We start from the raw sequence: 26,652 nt of genomic DNA, 5'->3' as shown, positions 1-26,652 counted from the left end.
GCTAGCCAGGTCTTTTTTGTGATGCTATTAGGGTGATAAGTTTTCCATGAATAACTGCCTTCATCCCACTTACAGTGCTCACATCCCCATTATCATTCTTTTCAACATACATTTTTTTTTAATCTCTTCTCTTATACATATGCCTTCTAATTCAAAATACCCACATTGAGCCATACAGTGTTTATTGATCTACTATTCAGGTTTACTGTCAGGCTGATCGCATTGTGGTCTGATACATCAGCCATCCCAATTTTACTCTCTGTGACCCTGTGGCTTTTATCAGTACTCATTAAAAATTAATCAGTTCTGGAATAGACAGATTGAGGTACTGAATAGTGTGTATAGTCCTTTTCTAGAGGGTGACGTTCTCTCCAAACATAAATTAATCCCATTTCCTGCACTGATGTGTTAATGAACTGGGTCAGATATATAATAATAAACATTCTGGACAGTCTATGAACAAAGCCACTCATTATGACTACAGTGAAAACCTTAGGGGAACATGTCGCAGGTGTGTACTGACCTTGATCAGTAGGTAGGAGTGGAGGATCATCAGATTTGTGGCCATCTCAGCAAGGAGTTTAACCTTCTGGGCCTGCAGCTCCGTGTACATGCTGAACAGCACGTCATGGGCATCACGTTCAGTCCCTGTAGAAGTAGCATGCACAAAAGCGACAGAAGTAAGAAACATATGATTACAGTTGTCATGGCTGTCATTATTGGTGCACAGTGTTCGTGTCGATATGTTTGTACCTGCACACTGCTCTCCTCTGATGTACTGCTGCAGCGCCACATATAGAGGGAACAAGTGCAGGGCATCCTGGATAGAGGAAAGAAAGGTCACCACTTTATTCAGCAGTGTCACTCTTACTGTCACATTGGGTCAAACTCAAACTCACATACATGAATTCACAGGGTGAAACTGTGCTACAGTTTCATTCAGTTTGCATTGCATTTTGTGTGTAATATGTGTCTGATTAGATGTGAGGTCACAACACAATCAGGATCGAAGGTTATTTAATACCTATAGATGCATTGTGAGCTGCAGTTTACAGTATGAAATTGGCAAATAAAGGGGCGTCGGTGGCTTAGTGGTAGAGCAGGTGCCCCATGTGCAAGGCTGTTGCTGCAGCGGCCGGGTTTAAATCCAGCCTGTGGCCCTTTGCTGCATGTCATCCCCCCTCTTTCTCTCCCGCCTTCAAGCTAACCTGTCCTGTCCATTAAAGGCAAAATGGCCAAAAAAATATCTTAAAAAAAAAAAAAAAAGAAAGAAAGAAATTGGCAAAAAAGGAAAGTGACACTGGAATAAAATAAAAACCTTCCAAAAGATTTTCTATGATCTTAACTAACTTTCTGACCTGAAAAAAAATAATTGGACAATCATTACTTTAAACAAGATTTACTTGACAAAATGTTTGCAAAGCTAACACTATGTGATGCTGAGCAAATCTGCAAGGAGGTGAAAAAGCAATCAAATGACAACATGATGCCCACCCTTCTTTAATACTGGTTAGCATGTATAAATCTGCACCTACAGAGACCTCTCCACTAAAACTGACACACACTGTATGAACCTTAGAGCAAAAATCAGATGGGATATAATAAATGTGATTGATAGTGTCATCTGTGGCAAATGTGCGCAGCTTCATTTCAAACATTGTACATCAACATCTGAACATTTGCATTCCAAAAAGCCAATCATAAAACTTTCAGAGAGGACTGTTTCCAATAAATAATGAATGTTGGCTTAAAGTTAGGGCTTATAAATAAAAAATGAATGCTTCATGTAAAAATGAATTGCACGGAATATCAGACTGGCATGCAGTGTGATACTAAACAAGCAGAATTTGGACATTTTATGTTTTAAGGCTTCTTTGTTATTCTCTTCTGTTTTTCTTTTAAGAAAAATAGTTTATTCTGTCCTGGTTTATCTGAAGTGATACACGCAAACCTCATGCTGACGTCCCTCTTTGTTCAGGTTGTAGGGATTCATTTCAAATCAGGAGGAGAGGAATACAACACATTTACTGCACATGGACTCACCACAGAGGCAGCGTGTTAGCAATGGGAGGCCTCTAATTTCAGACTGACTGCAGCTCCCCCTAAACAAGCTTAGCCAACCTTTCCGAGTTAAGCGACACACCCTTCAGTCACCACCAGCTTATTAAATTTGTCATTGGTGCTGATTGCCATTCAACTCAGATGTGCACTCCTGCAGCAACCTTGACCTTAGCCAGTTGGGGAATGTTGAAATTTGTTTCATTATAGATACATATTCTCCTTTCCCCTCCAAAGCATTGGCAGACCACGAGGTGATGATAACTATCTGTACACGATTCAGTACAGTAATATTACAGCATGCTGTATCAGATGTATATTTGAAATTGGAAGGAAAATCTGAATCTGAGAGATGATATCAAAGTCGAGTGAAAAGTGAACACAGCTCCAAAATAGACTCCCAACTAGCATGAACAAGACTTCATAACTATTCTCATCTGAGCATAATATGAATACTGTCTTAGCTGGGATTGAAAGAGGACCTGCTGCACTGTTTCCTCTTCTTGCCTTTGTATCACCATTAAAACCAGTCCATAAACTGTGTGGCTGACCTGGAATTTACCACCAACACGGCATCTGCTGCACTAAATGTTCCATCACTGACGGCTATAAAAGGGAAAGGAATTATGATGCCCATTGCTAAAGTATTCCACACCATACACTTGGACACAAATCTTCTGACTGTGATTAAGACATTTACGATTAGCAAACAACAGAACAGAGCCATATATTTCTGAGATGGCTGAACTTAATTAATTGACCAGGATGTTATGATGACTTTTGTTGTGACAGAGTGGGTCTGAAAAATGCTTAATTTCTGGTTCAGCTCCTCAGGCTGCTTTCTTTTTTGTTGATGAAATGTTTGCATTTCAAATCTGCAAAGTAACAAGCAGCTGTCACATAATTGCAGTGGAGCAAAATGTAACTCAAATGTATTTATAAAGCCCATTTAAAAACAACTCACGTTGACCTAAGTCCCATACAGAAGGAATAAAATGCTAAACTCAACTGTCATAACATAATGTCACTCACACATTTAGAGACACAACACACACAGGCACGCATCAGGGAAAACCACATTGGGGACTCAAACGCTAATGACTAAAAGTAGGTTTTGAGTTTGGACGTAAAAGAGTCAATGGTGGGGGCAGATCTGATTTGGAGGGGGATGCTGTTCCACAGTTTGGGGGCAGATATAGCAAAGGCATGCTCACCCCTGAGCTAAGTCAGGAGCGTGGGACAGCCAGGAGCCACAGGTCAGCTGAACTGAGGGACGTGGGCGTAGAATAACATATATTCTATAATATATATATATATATATATATATATATATATTTTATAATAACAATAATATATTCATCTGAAATGTGGCAGAGCAGACTATAGAAATACTAAAGATTACTTTTGTGCTTAATTACAGTACTTGAGTAAATGTAGAGGGACTTTCCACAACTGAAAAACCTATAGCCTGGGTAAATGCTTTATTCACAGAATGACATTTAATCTAAAAGCTCATTTATATATTAGTCTTTTAAACAGGTCTCAGAATCTCTATAGGAGCTTGAATGCACTTCCATTTTTTTCTTTTATTTGTTTGTTTAGGTTGATATAAGTTTTATGTAAACAATTTGTAATTACACCCACTGAAATGTCACCTTTATATAAATAATCACCTTTGATTTGTTGTTTGAACAATTTAATATGCTTTTATTTTGAAAATGCCACTATGCGTGATGTCATCAATATACGCGATGTCATCAGGCCGCGACAAACGTTGACGAAATCGCATGTAATGTTTATGTTTTGTTAGATACTTAAACGTCCCCTGTCATCTTGGTTTTACTTACATGCGTGGTTATTTTACGTTACTCTGATTCTCCGAGGACGATGCTGACTGTCAGCCGGATGTTCCGGTGTTTACACAGCCGTTTAACACCGTCTAGACGTCGTGTTCCGCTCACCTGTCGTCCCACGATCGCAGCCAGGTCAGGGCTCTTCTCAGAGGATCACCGGTGCAATTTCCATGTGTTGTTAGCGCCTGCTGACAGATGTGAAGCTCGCCTGAACAGCTGTAGAGGGTTTTCAACTTCACCGAGTATCAGAAGTGACGCTGTTGGAAAGATCCAGCCAACACATTATCATCTCGTTTACACGTGCAAGGTACCAATACGTGTTTAAACTCCAGATCAGTTTGTCTTGGTCTATGTTGACATGTGTCTGAGTCATATACCTGAAATGCGGGTTGTATCATGTTTGTAGGTTTGCTCTACGAGGACCACGCAGCAGATTTCCAAAGTGGCTTATCACAATGGTGTTGTGATAGTGACATGTCCAGGATGTAAGAACCACCATATCATCGCTGATAACCTCAAGTGGTTCTCTGACCTGGAGGGGAAGAGGTTTGTAGTGCTTTGGACTGAACTGAACTTAAACCAGAATATGGCCCAGTTCACACAGAAAGCCTTTCATAACAACCACTGATCCAACCTTCGAGCAGTATTTTGATGATATCAGTATTTGACAGTTAAAAAAAAACCATAATGTATTAACTGTCTTTTTAACACGTGAGTGATACATGTTGATGAGCATCCCTTAAATTTGTCCTATGAGGAATTGTGACCAAGATATGTGCTGAGCAGGACACTTGATAGTTGAAAAAGACACACTCTGGTGGACACATTCTGTAATGGCAGCTTTGTAAATTATAATTTCTGGTCTGTAATTTCTCGTTACTTATTACTGACTGACATAACTAGTGTTTCACAAAGCAGCAACATGTCTTTTGAAATTATTAAGTTTAGACAGGTGAGAATAAAGTGAAGCATGCACTTCATTGAGAGGTATGAGGACAGACTGATTCAAGATTTTGGTTTGGGCAAAGGGAGTAAGTAAATGGAAATCCTAAAATGCTGCTTAAGTGGACAAACAACAACTCTGCAACTCTTAAAGGGATAGTTTGGGATTTTTAAAGTGGGGGTGTATGGAGTGATAATCCATACTCAGTGTATTACATGCAGTAGTTTTCAGTTGGCACACTCCCAGGATGGAGAAGCAGGCTGGAGTCCAACACAGAAGCTCAGCAATGTACTACTGTGGGAAGGGGTCAGCAACAAAAGGTACTTTACCCACCTAAAAAATATCAGTATACATGTATGCTACATTTAGAGTATTTTCACTGCTTTATCACTTCACACAGGAACTGCTGGTCTACCTCTGCTTTGATTGGTTAGTTAGTTTGTGTTATTATGTGACTTTGATGAATCCAATCTAACCTTTTTAAACACCAAGGTCACAGAATAACACACACAAAATAACTCTTTGAGGCAGTGGTAGACCTGCTGCTCCTGCGTTCAGCAGTATTAAATCACTGTTTTTCTCAGTAGAGTCTGGCTTTGAAGAGAACAAAATAACAGCATAATTTTCCCTGTGTGTTTGACATGAAGATGAAGCAGTGAAGTTAGTCTAAAAATAGCGTACACGTAACTGATATTGGTTTCTTTATGTGGGACTTTTCTTCAGTGACTAAAATACATTTTATTGCTGACCCATCCGCAGCAGTAGATTGCTTAGCTTCAGTGTCGGACTTCAGCCTGCTTCTCCAAACTGGGGGCCAGTCAACAGACATCTGTTGTATGCAATACAGTGATGATGGATGAGTACCCTCCACAACCCCCAACTCAAAATACCTGAACTATCCCTTTAAGCATGTTTAAGGAGCACAAACTGTTTAAAATGCACAAGAGAAACTGACTCATTTGATTTACCAGTAACTACTGTGCAATGAATTTCTGAATGACTCATGCTCTGTGTCGCTTTGCACTTTAGAAACATCGAGGAAATCCTTGCTGCCAAAGGAGAGACTGTGAGGAGGATTGAAGGAAGCGCTGCTTTGGAGATAGTGATGGACGAATCAAACAAAGATGAGTCACAACGTGGTGACGACACAGAGAAATCACACAGTGACCCAGAAAAACAATAACGCTGTGTATGTACTGTATATGTATATTTAAAGATGTTAATATTTCATTCCATAATAAACACAAATCTTTTAAATGTGCATGGTCTGTTTGACGTTAAACCTTGTCAAAGGAGAATTTCTGTTGGTTTTTGACACAAAGTTTATCTTATCTTATTAGCTGTCAATCAATCAATCAATTTTATTTATAAAGCCCAATATCACAAATCACAATTTGCCTCACAGGGCTTTACAGCATACGACATCCCTCTGTCCTTATGACCCTTGCAGCGGATAAGGAAAAACTCCCCAACTCTGTCATGGATTCTGAGCAAAGAATTGGGAAATAAGAGACTAGATTTAATAGCAGGAACTCCAACTATAACTCCATATGTCCAGTCTTGTTTTCTGCGGCTCAGGACACTCTCCAAGATCAGTTCTATTTTATCCTGCAGAAAACTAGACATTGTCATACATGGTTTTATTTACTCTTGTTTGGAGTACTGTACTGTACTAGCTCTACACATGCCTGAATCAGCAGAGTTAACACAAACTACAGCCTGTCCAAAATTCAGCAGCCAGACTCCTTTCCAAAACCAAAAATAGAGCATGTTACTCCTACTTTAGCTTCTCTTCATTGGCTCCCAGTAAATTTTAGAAATGATTTTACGATATTATTGCTAACCTTAACAGCTCACTCCGGACTCACACCACAATCATCAAGTACATCTCAATCCTCTTTGTAAATCACTTATTAATTAACTTTTATTAAACTGGTTGTTTTATCTATTTTATTTTGTTTCATTTTACTATTTCTCATGTGTAGCCCATGCCCCATGTTGTATAACTTTTAAAGTGTTTTTTTCTTTATTTTTTTGTTAAGCACTTTGTGACTTTGTTTTGAAAATACAGTTTATTGTTATTATTTTTAACTGATGGCAAGTTCAACAAGGCAGGTACTCATTTAAACTGTTTTAACTATACCAAACTTTTCTATCTATTATCAGCAAAGGTATTTAGATAATATATTTTATATGTAAATAACCAACACATTTATCGTATTTTCCTAAGAGTGCAGTTCCGCTCCATGCTCTCCATGCTGAGAGCGTTAGTTCTCGCGAGAACCGCGCGTTGTTATTGCTACAGATAGCATAGCTAGCGCTCAGCCAAGCTATCTGAATATCACGCAGTCTTCCTGAGTTACTGGACTGCAATGGATGCCCTCGGAGCCTTAGACGAGGCAGAGAGGCCACGGCATCGGCCTTTCCTAATAGGGGTCAGCGGAGGAACCGCCAGCGGCAAGGTTAGTCCCTTTTCAGCCGGGGGATTTACGGAAATTAGCATAACGTTACCGAGAAGCTCAGTTTAGTTTGCTAGCAGCGCTAACATTAGCATTTATCAAACTGTCAAAGCAGCTGTCACGCCCCCTTCACTCAGTTAACATTTTCCTTGATATTACTTCACTAACATGCTAGAACAGTCATGACATTTCAGCTCTTGTGCTATTTACCACCTCTAGCAACACTAAATTGTGACCTTTTAGCACCAAAGAGCTTCATTGAGCTAACTAACTAGCCGCTGTAAGAATGTGTCAGTTCCCTCGCAATGCCAGACCTTGGGTCAGCTGATAAGCACCACACTGAGAAGGTCACTGATAGCACACCGTTTGGTTCCCCTCACTTCCTCAGGACATTGACGCAAGCCTTGCTAGTTTAATGTAATAAATAAAGCATTGTGGGAAGTCACGAATACCTGTAGATGAGTAAAGGAAGTTTTCTGCCACAGTCAACGGTTTGCGCCAAGATCATGGAGCTCCTGGGCCAGAACAAGGTGGACCATCGCCAGAGGAAGGTGGCGATCATCAGCCAGGACTGCTTCTACAGAGTCCTCACTCCAGAGCAGAAGGCGAAAGCGCTCAAGGGACAGTACAACTTTGATCACCCAGGTAGGCCCGGGCTGCAAAGGGGTCTCCTTCCTGTCCATGCACACACCGCCTCGCGCCTTTTCACAGGTGCACTGATGTGTAGAGGTGGGACCAAGCCACATGTATAAAGTCTCCACTCAAGTCCCAAGTCAAGACTGATGAGTTTCAAGTCAAGTACCAAGTCCTTTGCATTTAATTTGTTTGGATGAGTTTGTCAAAACAAGTGTGACTGAATTTAATCATTAAAAAAAGAGTGCTGACATTGTACTTTAATAGCATATAGCACTATGAACCACAACAAAATAAATTTAGGATGTTTCTGTCTCGTCATGTTGTACTTATCACATCCCATATTGGAAAAAAGCCTGAAACTTTCTCTTCCCAAACTGGCTTGAGCAAAGGTATCAAAGTCCAAATTGTGTTGCAAGCCTTTTTTGATTTTGCCAAATGTAGTCGTAAATGTCACGTGGAATTAGATAAAGTTATCTGCAGTCTGGCTTGTCAGACTGCAGTAATGAAGATACTTTACAGTGACAGAATGTTAATACTGGGGCGTACTGGTAGTGCTCGACCAAGGCAAGCCTCCCCTGGTCTCCCCTTCACCTAAAAATTAGCTAATGAGAAATCATCACAAATAAACATCTTAGTAAAACTGGTCTGCTTCTGTATGATGTCTTGTAGAGGCATTTGACACCGAGTTAATGTACAAGACCTTGAAGGACATTGTGGAGGGAAAGGTGGTTGAAGTGCCGACGTATGACTTTGTCACCCATTCCAGGTAGGAAGGAAATATTCTTGGATTCATCCCTAATCAGAAATCGTTTTCACAGAATAATTCACATTAACACTGCCTTTGTATGAACACTGTGTGTGTATTTCCAGGCTGGAAGACAGGATCACAGTTTATCCCGCAGATGTGGTCCTATTCGAGGGGATTCTGGTCTTCTACCCCCAGAAAGTGCGTGACATGTTTCACATGAAGCTCTTTGTGGACACAGATTCAGATGTCAGACTGTCTCGCAGAGGTATTGACGTCTCCCTTGCACACAGTATTGCAGATGTTGCCACAGTGTATCAATAAGTTTGACTCAACTTTCCTGTAGTTCTGCGAGACATGACCAGAGGGAGAGACCTGGAGCAGATCCTCACGCAGTATACAACATTTGTCAAGCCTGCTTTTGAAGAGTTTTGTTTGCCTGTAAGTATGAAAGTTATCACCAACTGTGTGCCTTTTCTCTACTGTCTGACTCTATCAGCAAACCTTAAGATATTTGCTTCTCTCTTAGACAAAGAAATATGTAGATGTCATCATTCCAAGAGGAGTTGACAACATGGGTAAGTGTTTTTTTCACTAGCTAAGATGCTTTTTTTTGCTATTCTCTCCAGCATGAATGCTTGACAAGTTCTCCGTCTCTCACCAGTGGCCATCAACCTCATCGTGCAGCACATCCAAGACATACTCAACGGTGACATCTGCAAATGGCAGCGTGGGTCCATGAACGGTCATGCGCGAGGCTTCAAACGGGCCATTTCTGAGCAGGGGGACCTGCAGACCGGAGCCGCTAATCCTGCTGGAAAGAGGGTCCTGCTGGAGCCCAGTTGTCGGCCCCACTGAGACCGAGCGGATGCATGGGTGGACGGATGTGTCCGGACTGTGAATATGAGCTTTGAGTTTTAAGATTGCTGCTACTGATTTGTGAGGGATGGGTCAGCAACTGTGATGCTGGTCTCACCCTTTGCAGTGTTTTTTTCCAAGTATCCACAATCTGACAGTGCAAGCTTTTAGTGCTGCAACCTCTTCATATTTTCACTGTAATTATTGGTGAACAACCAATATGCTAAAATGCTTTTCAGATGCAACAGTCTTCCATGACGGTGTGACTTTTCCTTGTTGTCTGAGGTCAGATGACCGGTTACTGAGATGGAAGGTAATATATTTGGGGGTAGGACGTGTCATTTAAATGTTTAATTTCAGTCATGCTTTTGCACCTTGACCTTATATTTATACCTGCTTTTTTTGTTGCTTTAATTTAGATTTTATTTAAATTATATTCACCTTAACCTCTTGTTATGTTGCTGCTTTCCCTGTGTGTTTTAACTGATTTAAATCAAATCAGGCCAGATGGCTGTGTGGTGTAGGACTGTCGCACCTAGTGCTTCCTTTTGATCATTTACAGTTAAATACATGCCTTAATTTTTTTAAAAGTTCATTTTCCAGTGACCATTCTGTACAACAATAAATGGAAATTCTCTGAACAAGTCTTATTTGAGTTTTGACGACGAAAATGAAACCTCTGACGGACACAGTGTTTAGAAACAGAGCTGTTTTGTTTTATTGAGTTTGAGAGCACAGTGTGATGTGTTGGTTTTGACCATTATCCCAAAAAGGAATTGAAATGATTTACTACAGCACATTTTGGAATGACAAACACACAAGTCGCCGAGGACTTCAGTCACACACAAACACTCTTCCACACACTGACATGACCGGGACATGATTGTGATTGCCTGATGGTTCTCTACACTTGAACACGGCACACAATGATTCAGTATGACATACATATATCACAGCATCTTTAGTAATTTATCTTTTGTGTTTTTGCTTTGCTTTTTTTAGTGCACATATGTATGGCACTTGGGAGAAGCTAAGCTCTTCTCATAAGCATAAACATCCTTTTTAAGAACAAAAGGAGCACTGTATATAATACATTTCATAACCATACATGATTCTTACACAAAATGTTTCAAAACAAACTCATAGGTTCCAGTCTCTAATGGTCATCCCCTCTTGGAGTTCAAATCCCCTCGTGTCTCCCCCCGCCGGCAGATTCTCGTGTCTGTGGCCTGCATGTTGACGTTACAGTTCAGGGCAGGCCGCGCGATCGAGGTTCTGCTCTTTGAGGGGGCACTCGTAAGTGAAGGAGAGGGTTGCAGAAGATGACCAACAAATGGCACATACATAAAGGAAGAGGAAGGAGCAACTCGGAGAATAATGGACCATTCAGCTCAATCTCACATACACGCAACAGCTCCACTCTAAAACAGAGAGCCCAGGGAGCAGACTTTGGTTATTTCCGTAGTGTCTCCCTGTCCGCTCTGTGTGATTCTTCACTCCTCCTTGGCACTAAGCTTCCTCGCGTTTCACCATAGTCACTGAATCTCTCCCCATCTAAACGCCGGAGCCACAGTAATCCCAAATACAATCTCCCAGAGCAGCAGAGCTCTTTGTAAACCTCGGCCACGCTTCAGTTGTCTGTAGTTTGTTCTGCATCCCCCAAAATGAGTCTCCCATTAGCTCCAGCGGATAGCTTCCGTTCTTCTTTCTCTCAGTCTGTAGTAAAGTGGAGTTAGTGTCATGAAGCACAGTTGGAGGTCAGTCTCGGAGGCCCACAGGGCCCTAGGTCTTCTCCTCGCGGTCCGTCTTGCGCCTGGTGATGTTCCTGGGCTTGATCTTCAGCGACAGCTCCCACAGGGCCTCCTCTGCCAGGTGGTCGCTGAAGTCGTTGAAGAAAGAGACGATGTCTTCGTTGCGCTTCAGCTCGTAATGCCTGAGATGGGAAGAGGTGCAGGTTTGATGAATGCAGTGATTCATTAGTGAGAAAACAAACAGCCCGTGTGGAGACCGTAGTGATGCTTTAAGATAGTAAAATTTCATGTAAATCAAAATAGGCAGCCGTTGTATTTCCTGCCAGGGGCAAACGAATGATGACGTGTTATTGTGACTGATGTTCACAAAGCTTTCTAATGATCTATCAAGATGACGTGCATCTTTTCATCGTACTGTAAATTTATCCCGGTGGACTTACACTTGCTGGAAGCGCCGCATGCTGTCCAGAATGTTGAATTGCTGCCAGCGTTTGGAGAAATTAACCTTCCCGTCAATGAGGTCAGGGTTCCCGAGGTGAACGAAGGTCAAGTCCTGCAGAATGAGACCCCTGGAGGGAGAAAGAGCCATGTCAGGTTGTGACTCTCGGCTAATTAATTTGTTTGAGTTCAAACGTGCACGTAAACATTTGTTCACTTACAGGTACGGGATGCATGGAGGCTCCACTTCAGCCAGGGCAGCTCTGTATGCTCTGAAGGAGGAGGAGCTGTCGATCAACGTGCAATATTCCTCCAATCCCTGAGAAAACAATGAGGTGGAAGTGTGATGTGAGAGAAACGTGAGTAGCATAATCATGATACTGCTCTATAACCAAAGAGTAAACGTGTAGATCAATGACTGTGTATTAAGATGGACGGTGCTACAGCTCCCCAAAGCAAATTTTCTTTTCCTAAGGTGGCGAAGGCATGACCTGCCCTACTCTCCCTCTGCTTGGCTAGCACATATTGCCTTTGTTGGTTGAGTTGATGAGATGTACAGGAGTGAGAATTTCAGGGTAAGCCAATCAGAGGCAGAGTACAGCAAGTTAGAATAGGTGACCACCCTTGGAAAAAAGTGTAACTAAAACTTCTTGGTGGCTTGCTGCAGTACACATAACAAACCCCGCCTCCTCTACTCCATGTTAGCGAATGAGACACAGTCCAAACTAAAAATATTCAAAGCACACGTCAAATAACTTTTGCCCAAACGTAATGTCGGTCATTTTAGGTAGGTCTTATCACAGGGTCCCCCCAGGATTTTTCCACTCAAATTTAAAACTTTTTCAAGTTTTTAAGACCCCGTGGGTACCCTGTATCATGCTGATGTATGTTCATGTGTTCACTTTTCTGATAGGTTTGATTTTAATTAGTTATTTGATGCTTTAGAAAGGGGGTGTGACGTCATGATCGACAGCAGCGTGTGACAATCATTGGCTTGTGATCAATGGTGCTGCTCATGACTGGGTTGGATGGGTGTCTGGGCAGGAACTCGATACTGTGGCTCAAACTCTCAACGTGACTTCGCAGACTCTGGCTGCAGTCAAATAGTCCAAAAAAAATTATTTCCTACAACCTGGTAAAAAATCTTGCTTCATTGCCAAGGTTGAAAATAAAATAAAAAGAAATAAAGAATGTAGACTACCAGGCATAAAAGTAAAACAAAATGGTGGTCACATTGAGAATGGCTGCTCATGCTCACCCTCCTGTCCACTAGTACTCAACATAAATCCCAATCTGTATGATTGTATGAAAATAATTGTTATAGTTATTTAATTTATACAGACATAATGTGTGAGGTATACAAATTTACTACTGCACATATTCTAATTCTTAAGTGTCATACATGCTTAAAATGCTGATTATGATATTGTAGATTCAAGATGTTTATTGTCACCTCAGGTTCTATGAGTACAATCATGTATAATGTTTTTGCTGAGAGGCTCTGTTTAAAAAAACAGTAAATATAAAAACAGAATAAGCAAAGGCTATAGGGAGCAATAGAAAATATATGTTTTTGAAAAATTAGCTGTTTACATTAAAGGCAAAAATCTGAGAAGAATTGTTGGATGACATTATCACCAGTCCTTTAGTAAAGGATGGTCCAGTGTATGGACTATATGCTATAGGAGATAATAAAAGAAGCACCTTTCATTAATATCTGGAGTATTCACACAGCACTTATCATGGCTGCCACTTAGATACTTCAGATCATTTCACTCAGACAGGAACTTTTCTAATATCAGCAAAAAAAGACTATTCCACTGCAGTCTCTGGCTCCAAAAGTGCAAGATGGCAGCGCTCGTGCCCGCAATATTTTGGCTTCATTTTGAGGGGGGAAATGGAGACGTGTCATCCATCTTCATACACAGCAGTGTTGTCAATATATTAAAAGGTTTCAATACTCATTTCCTGCATTATTGATACACTCTCTCTTAATGCTAATGTTTGCTACAGCCACTCTGCTGTTCCTCATCGTCATCATGTTATGGCCTTGTTATATTTACCTTTAAACACATTTTTTTAATTGTATGCCGTCAATTTTCCTTGTGGTATCTTAAATGGTATTGAATACTGATATTTTTTAAGGTACTGTATCGAAGTTAGAAATTCCAGTATCATGGCAAGACTAATATAGAGTCTATGGTGTAGATTCAGAGATGTACGACATCTTTGGACATGTTTGTTTTTACATGTTGATTTGTAATATCAAAAGCTCACAATCCTCTCACCTCTGAGGTCTGTTTCTGCCACTCCAACCTCCTGATGGGAGCAGAGTCCAGGGCGGACAGTATTGCCAGGTAGGAGTTGAAATTATTCAACTTTCTTAAGTGCTGCAATAAAAAAATTGTATAAATGTTACAGTGTTCAACAACAGAATTACCCAACAATTAGGATATAAACGTGTACGCTAACTAACCTTCATTATCTTGATGAACTTGAGAAGCAGCTTCTCTCTGTCTTGGGCCTTCTCCTGCTGAATTATCAAAGAGCGGACCCTACAGGATGAAGAAAAACAAACAGTATGGAGTTAATGAAATGGTGTAATAAGGACACATGGCGAGATGTGAGGGCATGAATTTTGTGATTTTTGGCCTTACCAATAACTCATGTTGTTAAAGTGCTCTGTGAACTGAGTCAGATTTGGACTCTTCTCCTCATTCTGCTCCTTGGCCCAAAGCAGCACCTCGGGAATCTGAAGGAGAACAGGAAAGAGTTCAAATTGGTGTCAACTGCGTGGGACTCAAAATTTAATCAATGTCAGCAAGTACTGGGAGGATTAACACAAAGAGGACACTGTACCTCAATTTTATAGAAGAGCTCAGCATCGAGGAGAGTGAGCTGATCAGCGATCTCATGACTGCGGAAGTCATGAAGTGTTCCAGGCCTGTTGGGACAAACAGACTAGGTGATGGACACACCACAAGCTGAGTGACATGTAGTTCCATTACACTGGAGAAAAGGCAGACATCTTTACGGCTGATATCTCTAACATGCTGCAACTCACACCAAAACAGTCTTGACTGATAAATAGCACTACAGGTAAGAGGAAAAATGTGTATTTCTGATTTTTGGGGTGAACTGTTCCTTTAAATACTTCTGTGTATGGCTTAAGAGTGGTGCTACATGACACTTCTATTCACACATGCCATACCAGTCACAGAAAAAGACCCTTGACCCCCACAGTACCTTGCAGAGACCCCTCGGGCAGCGAGCGGCTTGAGGGAGTTAGTGTAGCGCAGCAGCTTTCTCTGCTCCACCTTATCCAGAATGTTCTTGCGGAGCACACGGGCGAGGCTGAGCTCGCCATTGCACACAAGTGTGAACACCAGGTCCATCAGCTGTTTCAAGATGTCCTCTGTCAGCTCCACCAAGCTGGAGGTGAAGGAAGAAAGTAATTGAATCAGCTGCTGACGTGCACATTTATGACCATCAAATGTAAATAAAAGGGAGATTTGGAACAAAGAGAGAGATGTCCAGATGCTCTTGCAGAGATAGGGATGTATTTTCTGGTTATAGCTGTCTGCAGAACAACAGAGTAGAGCTCTTATGATGATTGAGTTCAGAGAAACATTTTTATAAGGCTGTAATCCCCTGTTAGTAGGCTCATATGCCTGAGGAATTACTTTCATCATTTTATCCCAGCATCAAAACAATCATCCATGAGTTTACATAATGCAGTTTGCCGACAGGTGTCCATAACCAGCATCTCTTAATACATTACTTGAAAGTTTTGGCTCATGAACCTTTAAAGCAAAGCAATATGTACTCCTTTTCACAGGTTGCTTATGTCAGGATAATCCCATTTTGGATCAAAGGTCTCCCAATCCAAAGGTATGATCCAGATTAAAAGCATTTTTTTTTTCTTCAAACCATTTTCAAGACTTGATCCAATCCGATCACATTACTTCTGAACAACTGGGCCCTTGTGAGCCTTTGGGGGATCCTGACAAGCAGGCTGGAACCCATGGCAGTGGGGTCATGGAGCACATTCATGGAGGTCAGCAAATCAATACAATCATTATTTAGCCACACATTCTAAAGAGGTCTTCCCCAGATTAAGGATTAAGGAACTGAGCAAGTTTCACTCACCACAGCTCATCCACCACACGAACCAGCACGAAGAACGTGTTTTTGCTGACTCGCTTCTTGAAGGTGTCCGGACTGTGGCAGAACCTGGTGTATGTGCTTTGTGGTCAAGGACAATGGAAACAATACTGTACATTTAAAATATAAGAACACGTTCAACTAAAAGTTTACAAGTACTTAGACATTTATCAAGTGATGTGACAAGATCTGTGAAGTTGCAACCACTATGACCAATGTTAAAATACAGTAGAGAGGGTCAGATCACACAGGTGTCAGGTTTATTTGGAATCAGAACATCGTTTATTGTTGACTGTTGTCAGCCAAAGCCATGCTATACAAAAGGACAGCACTAGAACTGACACTTAACTCTTCCTCACAACTCTCAAACACCGCCCCTCATCAGCAGATTCACTGGCACTGCTGAAGTAGCCATTAACACATGGCTCAGATGTTGTCAACTACAGTTTCAGCGGGGCTGCTCGAGATATTCTCCTCCTCATCTGCACTTCTTCTCCTAATAATTCTCATTTGTAGCTGTGATTGAAGAGATTTCAAACCATTATCTCTGCTTACTGTCTTATTATCACAGTTTAGCTTGTAATTAAGCATGGACCTATGTGCATGCTACATTCCTGAACATGACTAAGTGGCAGGCTGATATCGAAACAGAAATATTACAGGAGAGGCTTAACTTATCTTAAATTACATTTCAGGGATCAGGACAGGACCACGGACAGGTGTGACATTTTGACGACATGTTATGTGTGCCACTCATGGCAGGAAATTTAAAAAGAGGCTGATAGCAGTTAGCAGCTAACTCATGAAGAGAAGAAGGACAGCAGCCAAAACTGTCTGCAAATTGGAAAAAAATGAGGTCTGGAAGGTTCTTGCTCTCCGAATAGAGGATGAGATCAGCTGCCATATAACAGGAATGGTAAAAGATAGTTATTGCCATGTTATGCCATGGTTGTTTATAGAGCGCCGCTGACACATACATTATATGTCACACTAGAGGACGGTGCTGTTGTGTTACATATCACACCTTTTTTGTTTCCTGGGTCCTGGCAGGCCGTTTAAAGTCCCACACTGGGGCAATATGAACAATGCCGTAGTTTGGATTTTTGTAAAAATGCAAAGGCTGTGTAAAGAAGGGACTTCATAGCAGCCCTAAAGCGTAAAATGGGCTGCTGGGTATATTACCAAACATGCCTACAAGGCCTAGGGACCCAGGGGCTCAGGGGGTCCTTCTAATTCAAAAGATGTCTCAAGAAATAAAACATTATGATTTTTTTTAACTGAGTGTTTCTATAACCTCAGTTTACCTGTAGGACTTAAAATTGGCAGGGTACTCTAGGCAATATGGGAAGAAATGACATCATGTTGGACCTGCCCTGCTGAGGGGTGGGGGCTTTTGCATGTCTGGGTCCAGGGGCACATTGTGTAATATTCCGCCTCTGATTGTCAGTTCTACAGAGCAACGAGAGTCTACAGCCATACTCGCTGATCTGTGAGCTGGCCACTAGCTACAAACAGTAACAAAACATTAAACATGAAAGTTAGCTACTGGAGAGCCAGCTTTTTACATCATAACAGGGAAGGGAGGGAGGGAAGTCTTCATGATACTTGCTCTCTTGCAGTGCCATTACCAAGGCACACAATCAAAACAAGCCCTGATATTTAATTTAGACTGCAGTGTCCATCAGGAGAAGACTACGGTCATGCTGGAGGTCTCCATCTATGAAGGCTTGTAAGAGCTGAATGAGAGCAAACAAGATAAAGAAGTCTTTTTCTTAGTAAATAAGGATTTTTTTAAAAAAAAAAAAATCTACTGCCAACTAAACAGAGATTAAAGCTAGAGTGACAAGTTGAGTGATTTGAAAAGGATATCTGTAGTGTAGCTTCTTAATGAGGTCCTCGGGGGTTATAAAAGTCCTATACGTAGTGAGAAAGGCTTCACAGTACAAAACAAGATCTGTCGAGCACAAACAGGAGAAGAAAAAAAAAGCAACGTATTTCAGTTGACATGCAGCCAGAGCTCCCAATTAACTAACTAAAGCTGAAAACACATCATCAAATGTGAAGGCTACATATCCAGACTGACACATTGTAAATAACTGAACAAGGGACAGACTGAGGCTATTTAAAATGCTACTCAGATAAGAAGATCAGAAAAGTAATAACACATCAGTCAAACTTTACAAGTACAAATAAACCTGTCTTTGAATATAAAATGACTGCAGGTCTGTCAAGCTAGCAAAACACAGCTGCACCAGTGACCTAGAAGCACAGTAACACACTGAACTGTTCACAGCAAAACACACAGGGTGAGACTTCATGTGTTCTGTACTGTACCTTTGCGGTCTGTTTCTGTAGCGTGGACTAATAGAATGTCTCCGGATCCAGCACGAACGTCAGGGCCATCATCATTCTGGAAGAAATAAAGAGAGCAAGTGAGGCATAAACAATTTTAGGAATTGAACGACAGAAAGATGGAGAGGTGGATGAAAGCAGGAGAGGAAACGAGTGGTTAGAGTTGATGTGCAGTGATGCAGCCCAGCCCAAAACGTAGCTTGCACCTTTCCTTCTTCTGCCTGCCTTTTTTTGCTTTCCCCTCTCTTAAACAGCCCCCACCGCTCCCTGTCCTGCAGCAGCTCCTCTGATGACGAAGAAAAAGTCAGACTTGTGTATGATAAAAGCCCCACCACTGCAATATGTCTCCTGTACCAGCTCTAAATGTCATCACAGGCTATGAATCTTCCCTCCACCCATTTCTGATCCCTCCCAATCTCCTTTTGTAAATCATTGCTGTCACATTGGCCCTAACCTTGCAGAGTGGAGCGTTTTCACACATCTGTCTATCAGACTGCGCCACACAGGACAAAGGAGGAGGAGGAGGTGTAGGAGGAGGGCGGTTTATCAATTCCAGCTCTGCAATTTTAGATACTTAACTCCAGAGGGCAGCAATGGCTGTCAGTGGTGCATCTCAGGATCTGATTTCACATCTGAGTGACTCACAGTGACCTTTAGCCTGCGCTGGACTAACAGGATAAAATGTGCTTTGTATGCCGGCGCTGCGCACTTCTGTCACAGCAGATTCCTGGGGGTGGCGGCTGCCGTCTCACCTCTTGTTTTAGTGTTATCCTGTTCATGATCTCCTTGTGGTCGATGAGAGAGAGCTCGTCAACGTCTTCCTCATCGCTTCCAGCCGACTCTGTTGACTTCTGCCTCCTAAAACAAACAGACAAGCATATACAGTGTGTCATCAGCACAGAAATATTCACAACTTTCTGAGACACAAAGCTGAAACTGTAATAACTGATTCATTGTTTCAGCCATTTTTCAGGCAAAATTAGAAAACATTAATTGGTTTCTGCTTGTAAAATGTGAGGATCTGATGTTTTTATTTGTCATACATGATAGCAGATTGAATATCTTTGGGTTTTGGACTGTTTGAATCAGATTGGGCTCTGGAAGATAATAGAGGGCTTTTTAAAAGCAGCACTTTACAGAAAAAACATTAAAAGTTAAATGACAAAATAATCTGCAGATTAATCACTAAAATAATCCTTAGTTGTAGCACTACTACATACTCAGTCTAAGCAAGCTTTCACACTGAAAAAAGTGATAAAATATAGTATAGTCAAAGCTGTCTGTCTCAAAAATATCTGCATCAAAATCACAGAGAAATTCATATTTCATATTTTTTTTGGTTTCATGATGGTGCCTCTGAGTTTTGCATTAATTTGTCAAAACACATTTAAAACACATTTTAACTTTACCTTTGACTATGAAAGGGATGACTAAATGGGATTTCAGTTGGACTTTGTTGCAGTTTAATTGACATCTGACCGCACGCTTACTACATCATTTCTCATACATTGATTTCTTCAGAACCAGTTCACCATTAGTATAGTGCATACTGTACACAGGTAGCATGTAGTATGGGGGTGGGACACAGATGTAGACATTACGACCCTTACCTTTCCTTGTCCAAAGCCTCTTTGCTGTTGGTGGACGGCATCTGAGGGGTGGGGTCTTGAAGTGCATCGTCAGCTGTGATTGTTTCCTAATCGTGGAGGGGAAGGCAATAATCAACATGTGTGCTGTGGGTCACATGGAACAACACTGATGAATGGTTCCATGCAGTGACAGAAGGCTGGCTATTGATGAGATCGTATGAACCATCAGTGCATGCAACACTTCTGGTGGAAGGGAGGATGGATGCTGTGTACAAATGTCTGTAACACTATGTTTATATAGACTGTCATGTTGATGGGTAGAATTCAGCTTTTCCTCAGTGTGAGCAGTAAAAACCTAACAGATGAGACTCAAAACAGAAAGACAACAGAGGGTAGAAGTCATACACACTGAAACTGAACCAAATGTAAAACTACACACACACACTCACACAGCCATCTATTTTCCTCTCACTCACATTTACACACACAACCCAAACATCACTAAACACACCCTGAGTTCACACATTGGCCGAAGGGAATACAAACACTACCACACACGCTGTAAAACATGCGCAGGTGCACAGAAGCTGTTATGGGAAATGTTATTGGAAAATTGAAAACCAGTGAACCATTGAGAATCCCGTTTGGAGCAGCGACATGTCAGGTGTTAGATCGGAACAAGGTTAAATGCTCGGTACAGTTGAAGCACAGCCAGAGAGACAGCAATCACCAGCCAGGCAGTCAGAACAACATACAGATGGACGTCTTTTCCCACACAGACACCAACCACAGCACAGAAGTCCCTCGCAGGCAAACCCGAGGACCTGAAGTCATGCTCAGTCAGGTTTGGCTGCATTCACATTCCATTTCAGTGCCATCAGTTCGAGAGATGAATCAATAAGAGTTGCTCACTGCAACAGATGAGTGCCGCGAGTGATATCTGCCAGTCAAACGGGCCCTCTTTACTTCAAATCCCTCGCCGCATTTCAAATTGATTCATATTCCAGAAGGGATGGGACGTGTAAATGGAATTGACCTTTCACCGGTGGCGGTCAGCTACTTACTCTGAGGGAGAGAGGCAGCTCCCCATTGGCCTGGCTGGATGAGTACAAGTTGACGTACTCCCCCTCCCCACCCTCGTCGTTTGCACTCTCGCTCTATGGGAAAAGAGGAGGGACACAAACCCAAGCGTGAGGGGAGCGGAGAGGGGCACAGAGTGTTTTCTAACAGCAGAGTGAATATGTGGCTTAAAGTGGAGAGAAAAGCAGCTAGCCAGGGTTTGGTTTTATACAGTGAGCGGTGTGCTTTCCAGCTCATCATCACCACTAGGTGGTGTAAGAGTGCATAATTTGTAAAGGTAATAGTATTTACTGGCAAAAAGAACATGCAGTGCAACATGCTCAACTGGGATTCTTAAGACCGATAATCAGACGGCAGACAGTTTGTGGGCAGTGATAATGACAACAAGATGCCACTAAGTGAATGAGTCACTGTGTTATCATCTGAGCAACAATACTGAACACCAAACTGCTGTAATCTGATGCCAATCTGCTAAGGGAAGGGGTCCAGTAGCACATTTTATTATCTGTCTTCGAGAGCCGGTTCATGAAAGTATCCTGCTTGTTCCGTCAACATCTGTCCTTTAAAAGCTCACCGCTGAGGTGTGGAGAGAGTCAGTGAGAGAAGACTCAGAAGGAAGACAGACAGCCACAGAGCCCATTGAGCCAGCCAGGGAACCGTTGGGCCCGCCCCCGCTGCCATCCAGAATGGTGGCATTGGTCAAGGCAACCTGGTCCAAGCTCTGTGATTGGTGGAAAGAAGGAAAGCAGGAAAGATAAAAAAGAATGAAATAAAAAGAAAGGAAGAGATCAGAGAGGTGAAGACAGAGCAGATAGAAAAAGAAGCTGAACAATAAGAAGCAGTGGGGGGGGGTTCAAGTGTTCACCTCATATTCCGACACCTCCATTAAGCCAGGACTGTGAGAGTGATGTGCCTGAACATGAAATGCACAGCGCACACACACACACACACACACACACACACACACACACACACAAACACCCAAAAAATGAAGCTAAACTGGGACCAGTGGCAACAGACACATCTCCAGTGAGATAACAGGGAGGATGACGAGACAGGAACAAGGAAACTCCAAGATAAGGCAGCATCACATCTGCGTATGTGGTCAGAGATGTCTTAACAATGTACGTGAGTGTGTGTGTGTATGTGTGCGTGCAGACAGCCGTGGAGATGCCTGTCTGCAGGGAGGTAGAGGTAACCTGTTTTAACACGTTGCACATCAGCCCTGTTTCAGCATACCAGCATGGAGCAACACACACAGAGATCACTGATAAACACTGCACACACTAGGCTGACATATACACACACACACAAATGCATGCACGTGTTCATGCACGGACACGCAGGATCAGTGGGAAATGAAAGTCTCTCATTCTCCTCTTTTCTGTAGCAGCCGTTTTAAAAAAAATCCTGTCTACTAACATCAGCAACACACACGACACTTCTACATTGAAATGATCTACTGAATATTTCTTTCTTTTTCCACTCAACATATGCAAAGCAGCTTTCCTGGCATGCCTCAACTCCCCCTCAAAAAAACAGCATGCCCCAAGGAGCTGAGGAATGCAAACATTCCACAGAAACAGACAAATGGGAGGTGTGGAAGCACATTTGGGGTGGGAGCAGGTTACAGCATGGCGGTGAAGGGGAGACTAAGACAGATGGGAGAAAGGAGAGAGTGTGTGGACAGCGACTGACGCTGGAGGAAGAGAATAGGCGATGAGGGGAGGAAAGAAGAAGAGCAGAAACAGGAGGAATGTGTTTCCCATCAGGTCCATCTGGTGCTGCATTCCACTGGAGATATCCTAAGGGAGATCACAATGCCTTAGGGTGCCTCGCACACCATGGGGTCATTATGGTTCAGTCCCGGCTAAAATACTGACCTAACCACTGTAACAAATAGACAGGTCTGATAAACCACAAGCTAATTTATTAACAAGATCCTGTTGCTAATTGAAGCTTTCCAGTTGAACCAACAATGGGCAGTTTGTTATTTATGAATAGGGATGTTCCTGATGGCCAGTTCCCCAGACGTTTAACAAATGTTTAAACTTAGACTAGTCGACTAGTATAAAACTAAGAAACCACTCAAAAAATGGTAAAAATTGAGCAAAGTTGCAAGAAAAATATTGCGTATATCAAGCTTGGGCGGCATCAGGATATTACAGTATACCTGGGCATTAAGAAATCCCATGGTAAAATGTTCAATACCTTAAAAAATACAGGCTCTCTTCTGTCCATTATACTCATATGGAGAGGCTGTGTTGAGGATGTATTGACTGTAGTGCACACCACACGCCACCAGAGGTCAGTCTCTACTGATGGAACAGGCGGCTAAGCTGACAGACAGGGTGACTGGGAGTGGTGGGGACAACGTTACAGTACTGTAAAGAGCCACAATGGCAGAAAGAAATCTTGGAGGAAAACTGCATATTTTCAAATCTAACAGGTAAATTAAGGGTTTATTTAAACCAAACCAGAATTAGTGATTGTTAGAACTGTGGACGAACTACCTAGATGACTAACAAGACGGTTTAGGGTGACTATTAATTTGTTTCTGCCGAGTTAGAATGACTATGATGAGTCAACAGAACATTTCAGCTAGTCTTTAGTTGCATAAAAGAGAGAAACTTGAATTCGGAGGATGTACGCAAAATAGGTTTATGAAAATTACCTCTGTTGACATTTAGTGAGTTTATTATCTATTTAGTAGACTGAAAAAAACTAGGAGAGCTTGTGGAACGTAGCAAACTTATTTGGGGATTTGACTCCATTAAAAAACAAATGCAATCACACACCGTATCATAAGTGTGCATGCAAACTAGCACACATTTTGAAGCTTCTCAGGATCTCTTGTGCTCCCAAAAGCACTTATTTTTCAGCTGAGTGAGAAGACATCCAACCAGTGTGAGTGTGTGTGGCTCAGAAAAACTTTCCACGGACAGCTGCGGACTTGTACCGGTCGCGGGTATGTGCACACGGTTCCAACCATTAAATCTGAGGGCACATGTGTGTGTTTGTGTGTGGGCGTGTATGTAAAAGAAAAAAAGTAAAAGGGAGACTTGTTGATGATCAGAGCTGCTAGTTAGTCTCACATGCCAATCCAAACTCCTCTCGTTTTCCACTGGATACCTTTATAACTTTAACCGCCTAGTATTTCTGGTGCCAGCTATCAAGGGTATATAAGTTTAATCAACTAGTTGACTAATCGCACACATCCCTATTTATAAACCCCAACCCAATGCCCGACAGTCTCTTGTGATATTTGGATGAGCTGCTCCAGACACACAACTCACTGACTGTATCTCTGAGGCAAACGGAAAAGAGGGAAGGGGTCAAATAATTACCTGTCATGTGGAGGAATGCTTCAGTGCGACACACAAACTTGACTAGCCAGAGGCAACAAATAACTGCACACACTCAAGCAAAGCACACATTAATAACATCATATCTAATGCCTCAGCTAGAAAAAACAACACAGCAAAACAACAAATTCACACTGTCAAAACAAAAGCACACATAGACGGGAGGATGGACAAAATTAAGGACCACACAGCAACCAAACAACCGACGCTTGAGGGGTGGCTGCATCAGAAACTCCAAAGAGGCAAGGGGTAGATAAACAGACTGTATGACATATGGAGCACACAGAGGTCAAGCCGCCCCTGGACCAGTCCAGGACCACACAGCACCCACACCGGAGTGGAGAAATGGAGGTGGAGGGATGGGGTTTAAAGATGTGGGGAGGGGGAACTCACCGTGGGTGTGGTCAAGGATGCTTGGCCAATCAGGTAGGAGTTAGAAACGGACATGCTGAGGCCCAGCCCAGAGCCCGCCTCCTCCATGGCCGCTACAGACGGCTGGAGGTGGCAAGAGAGAGAAGAGGAGGAGGAGGAAGAGGGGGAGGAAGAGTGGGAGGCCTGAGAAAGAAACAAAGAGGAAGAAAGAAAGATAGAAAAGAAAGTGAGTAAGAGAAGAGGGGGTTAAGGAAGGCAAAGAGGGGAAACCGGGTGTTAAGGGAAGGAAGAAAGAAGAAAAAAAGGGGACAGTTGATTACACTAGTAAGCAAGACTGAATTAGAGCAGATTTAATCAAAGTTCAGCAGCAGAGTAGTGAAGTCGAAGTGGTGAAAGCTGAGGAGGATTCTGGTAGTTTGGCTGAGAGGCATCAGCGTACTAGCTGTGGAAGTAAATAAAGGACAGAGTACTGCTGTTGAAGTGCCACTGAATACGGGTTTACGGTTATGTGCAAGTTCTTAAAAGCCCTAATTACTAGAGGGTCATGTGACATGTACAGGTTACACACATTTCTGTCTACTGTGACAGTCCAATAAACCTTCTTTTAATATCCTGAGCTTTAAGGGCTTTTCAGAAACCAGGCCAACTACAACATGTTCTAAACAGGGCCAATGTGATCCGCTCAGGGTTTTTTTTCCACCCATTTCCTTATCCATGCAGCAGCTGAAATGACTTTTTTTTTTTTTGCAAAGCCGTGTAAAGTCGCCAAAGCGTGTAAGCCTGGAACATGGGTTTATGGAGGAGGCAAACCGGCTTATTCCACTGGGCCACGAGCTCATCAAGTCCAAAACATGAGGCCAGATTAGGCCTTGCAGCAGGAGCAGAGATGAGTGCAGTTCGACTGTACGCTCAGACAAAAGAATGATAAAAATAAAAGCTGGGCACAGCGCTCCAAATACACAGTTGTGGTGACAGAGAGAGGACAATGCACAAAGGGAAAGAAGAGAGACTCTCAGAGGTGGCCGGGTACACTGCCACTCAGCCACAAAGTCTATTTTCTTTACTGGGTTATGACACTGTACATCCAGCTATACACTGAAGAAAAGCAGCATCTGTATACTGTCCACAACAGTACTGTCTTCATTACTGCACAGCCTCAGGCCAACCACTGATCAATCTGTCACCTTTAAATACACATGAGGGGCATTAACGAGGGAAAATAGGCAAGTGTGTTCCTTTGTGAAAACACCATATATCATATGTGACAATCTGGCAAACCACAGACCATCTACTGAACATGCAGTAACTCTACAGCGGGGATTACAGAAGGAAAATTCTGGTACAGTTCAGCTTTGTTGTCCAGTTTGGAAAGTTGTAGGAGGCTCACACAACTTGCCCTAATATATATTGTTTTGCGCTAGTCCTCATTTCCTTGACTCTCTACAATGGAGGTGGGGAGTTCAAAGTTCACATGACCCATAGGCTCACAATGGCCATCTTTAAGTGATATATACCAAGTCTGCAACTAATCTCGCACTAACTACTGGACCTGTCAGCCTAATATTTTGTGTGCACATTTATGACTGTGTGCGATAGGACCTCTTGTGGTCATGGTGATTCACAATTGGTGAAAAACTGTTATATACCATCGCTGATGGCTGACTCCTAACTCTTCTCAACCAGCTGGTAGGGGCCACAAGTTTTTCCAATGTCTCCTATGGTAAAAACAACAAGTCTTACCGAGTCTGATGCAGGCCATATTTTGGCCTTCGCTATGGCTCAACAACTGACATCCATAAAAAGAGTTTGAAACAGACCATCATTCCAGATCCGATATGTTATGATCCACTAAAGCTAGGCATTAAGTGGTACCCATTTTTGTTATCTTTGCTGCCATCTTGACTGTAAGGGACTTGAGCGGGACAACTGTTCCTGCTGACATAGCTGTGATGAGGTTTGTTCGTCAGCTGCACTGTGTCACACCACACC

General features: G+C 42.3%; 3 protein-coding genes across 13 annotated transcripts in view; 2 read left to right on the top strand and 1 right to left on the bottom strand.

Annotated features, from left to right (window-relative positions):
• Positions 1-3,817: 3,817 nt before the first annotated feature.
• dnlz (DNL-type zinc finger) lies at positions 3,818-6,111 on the top strand. Its single transcript, XM_049604962.1, has 3 exons — positions 3,818-4,218; positions 4,318-4,457; positions 5,884-6,111. The coding sequence occupies exons 1-3, from the start codon at positions 3,946-3,948 to the stop codon at positions 6,035-6,037; spliced, it is 567 nt and encodes a 188-aa protein (XP_049460919.1). The 5' UTR covers positions 3,818-3,945; the 3' UTR covers positions 6,038-6,111.
• A 1,027-nt stretch (positions 6,112-7,138) lies between these two features.
• Positions 7,139-10,196, top strand: uck1 (uridine-cytidine kinase 1). The gene is made up of 7 exons (XM_049604961.1): positions 7,139-7,316; positions 7,799-7,958; positions 8,619-8,715; positions 8,820-8,962; positions 9,041-9,135; positions 9,224-9,272; positions 9,359-10,196. Exons 1-7 carry the CDS (start codon positions 7,227-7,229, stop codon positions 9,550-9,552), a joined length of 828 nt encoding a protein of 275 aa, XP_049460918.1. The 5' UTR covers positions 7,139-7,226; the 3' UTR covers positions 9,553-10,196.
• A 50-nt stretch (positions 10,197-10,246) lies between these two features.
• rapgef1b (Rap guanine nucleotide exchange factor (GEF) 1b) overlaps positions 10,247-26,652 on the bottom strand; it is a 55,900-nt gene continuing 39,494 nt past the window's right edge. For 7 of the 11 annotated variants that reach the window (XM_049604948.1, XM_049604950.1, XM_049604951.1 and 4 more), the window contains 16 exons: positions 24,685-24,846; positions 21,501-21,647; positions 20,911-21,003; positions 19,868-19,953; positions 19,010-19,115; positions 18,240-18,315; positions 17,775-17,859; positions 15,891-15,983; positions 14,988-15,173; positions 14,601-14,685; positions 14,399-14,493; positions 14,218-14,296; positions 14,030-14,131; positions 11,963-12,060; positions 11,744-11,872; positions 10,247-11,485 (listed from right to left, as the gene is read on the bottom strand). In XM_049604948.1, the coding sequence (XP_049460905.1) occupies positions 11,335-11,485; positions 11,744-11,872; positions 11,963-12,060; positions 14,030-14,131; positions 14,218-14,296; positions 14,399-14,493; positions 14,601-14,685; positions 14,988-15,173; positions 15,891-15,983; positions 17,775-17,859; positions 18,240-18,315; positions 19,010-19,115; positions 19,868-19,953; positions 20,911-21,003; positions 21,501-21,647; positions 24,685-24,846 (1,773 nt within the window). In that variant the 3' untranslated portion in view covers positions 10,247-11,334. The remainder of the gene's footprint in view (positions 11,486-11,743; positions 11,873-11,962; positions 12,061-14,029; positions 14,132-14,217; positions 14,297-14,398; positions 14,494-14,600; positions 14,686-14,987; positions 15,174-15,890; positions 15,984-17,774; positions 17,860-18,239; positions 18,316-19,009; positions 19,116-19,867; positions 19,954-20,910; positions 21,004-21,500; positions 21,648-24,684; positions 24,847-26,652) is intronic. The other 4 variants (XM_049604956.1, XM_049604958.1, XM_049604959.1 and 1 more) reach the window with 2 other exon arrangements.

This window comes from Epinephelus fuscoguttatus, linkage group LG18 (genome assembly GCF_011397635.1).
Source record: "Epinephelus fuscoguttatus linkage group LG18, E.fuscoguttatus.final_Chr_v1".
NCBI lineage: Eukaryota > Metazoa > Chordata > Actinopteri > Perciformes > Serranidae > Epinephelus > Epinephelus fuscoguttatus.
This window is presented reverse-complemented; position numbering and strand designations above follow the sequence as displayed.

Coding starts and splice junctions, on each gene's coding strand:
- dnlz (XM_049604962.1), top strand. CDS start 3,946: ATGCTGACTGTCAGCCGGATGTTCCGGTGTTTACACAGCCGTTTAACA. Junction 4,219..4,317: donor ATCTCGTTTACACGTGCAAG/GTACCAATACGT, acceptor TCATGTTTGTAG/GTTTGCTCTACGAGGACCAC. Junction 4,458..5,883: donor TCTGACCTGGAGGGGAAGAG/GTTTGTAGTGCT, acceptor TTTGCACTTTAG/AAACATCGAGGAAATCCTTG.
- uck1 (XM_049604961.1), top strand. CDS start 7,227: ATGGATGCCCTCGGAGCCTTAGACGAGGCAGAGAGGCCACGGCATCGG. Junction 7,959..8,618: donor GTACAACTTTGATCACCCAG/GTAGGCCCGGGC, acceptor GATGTCTTGTAG/AGGCATTTGACACCGAGTTA. Junction 9,136..9,223: donor TTGAAGAGTTTTGTTTGCCT/GTAAGTATGAAA, acceptor CTTCTCTCTTAG/ACAAAGAAATATGTAGATGT.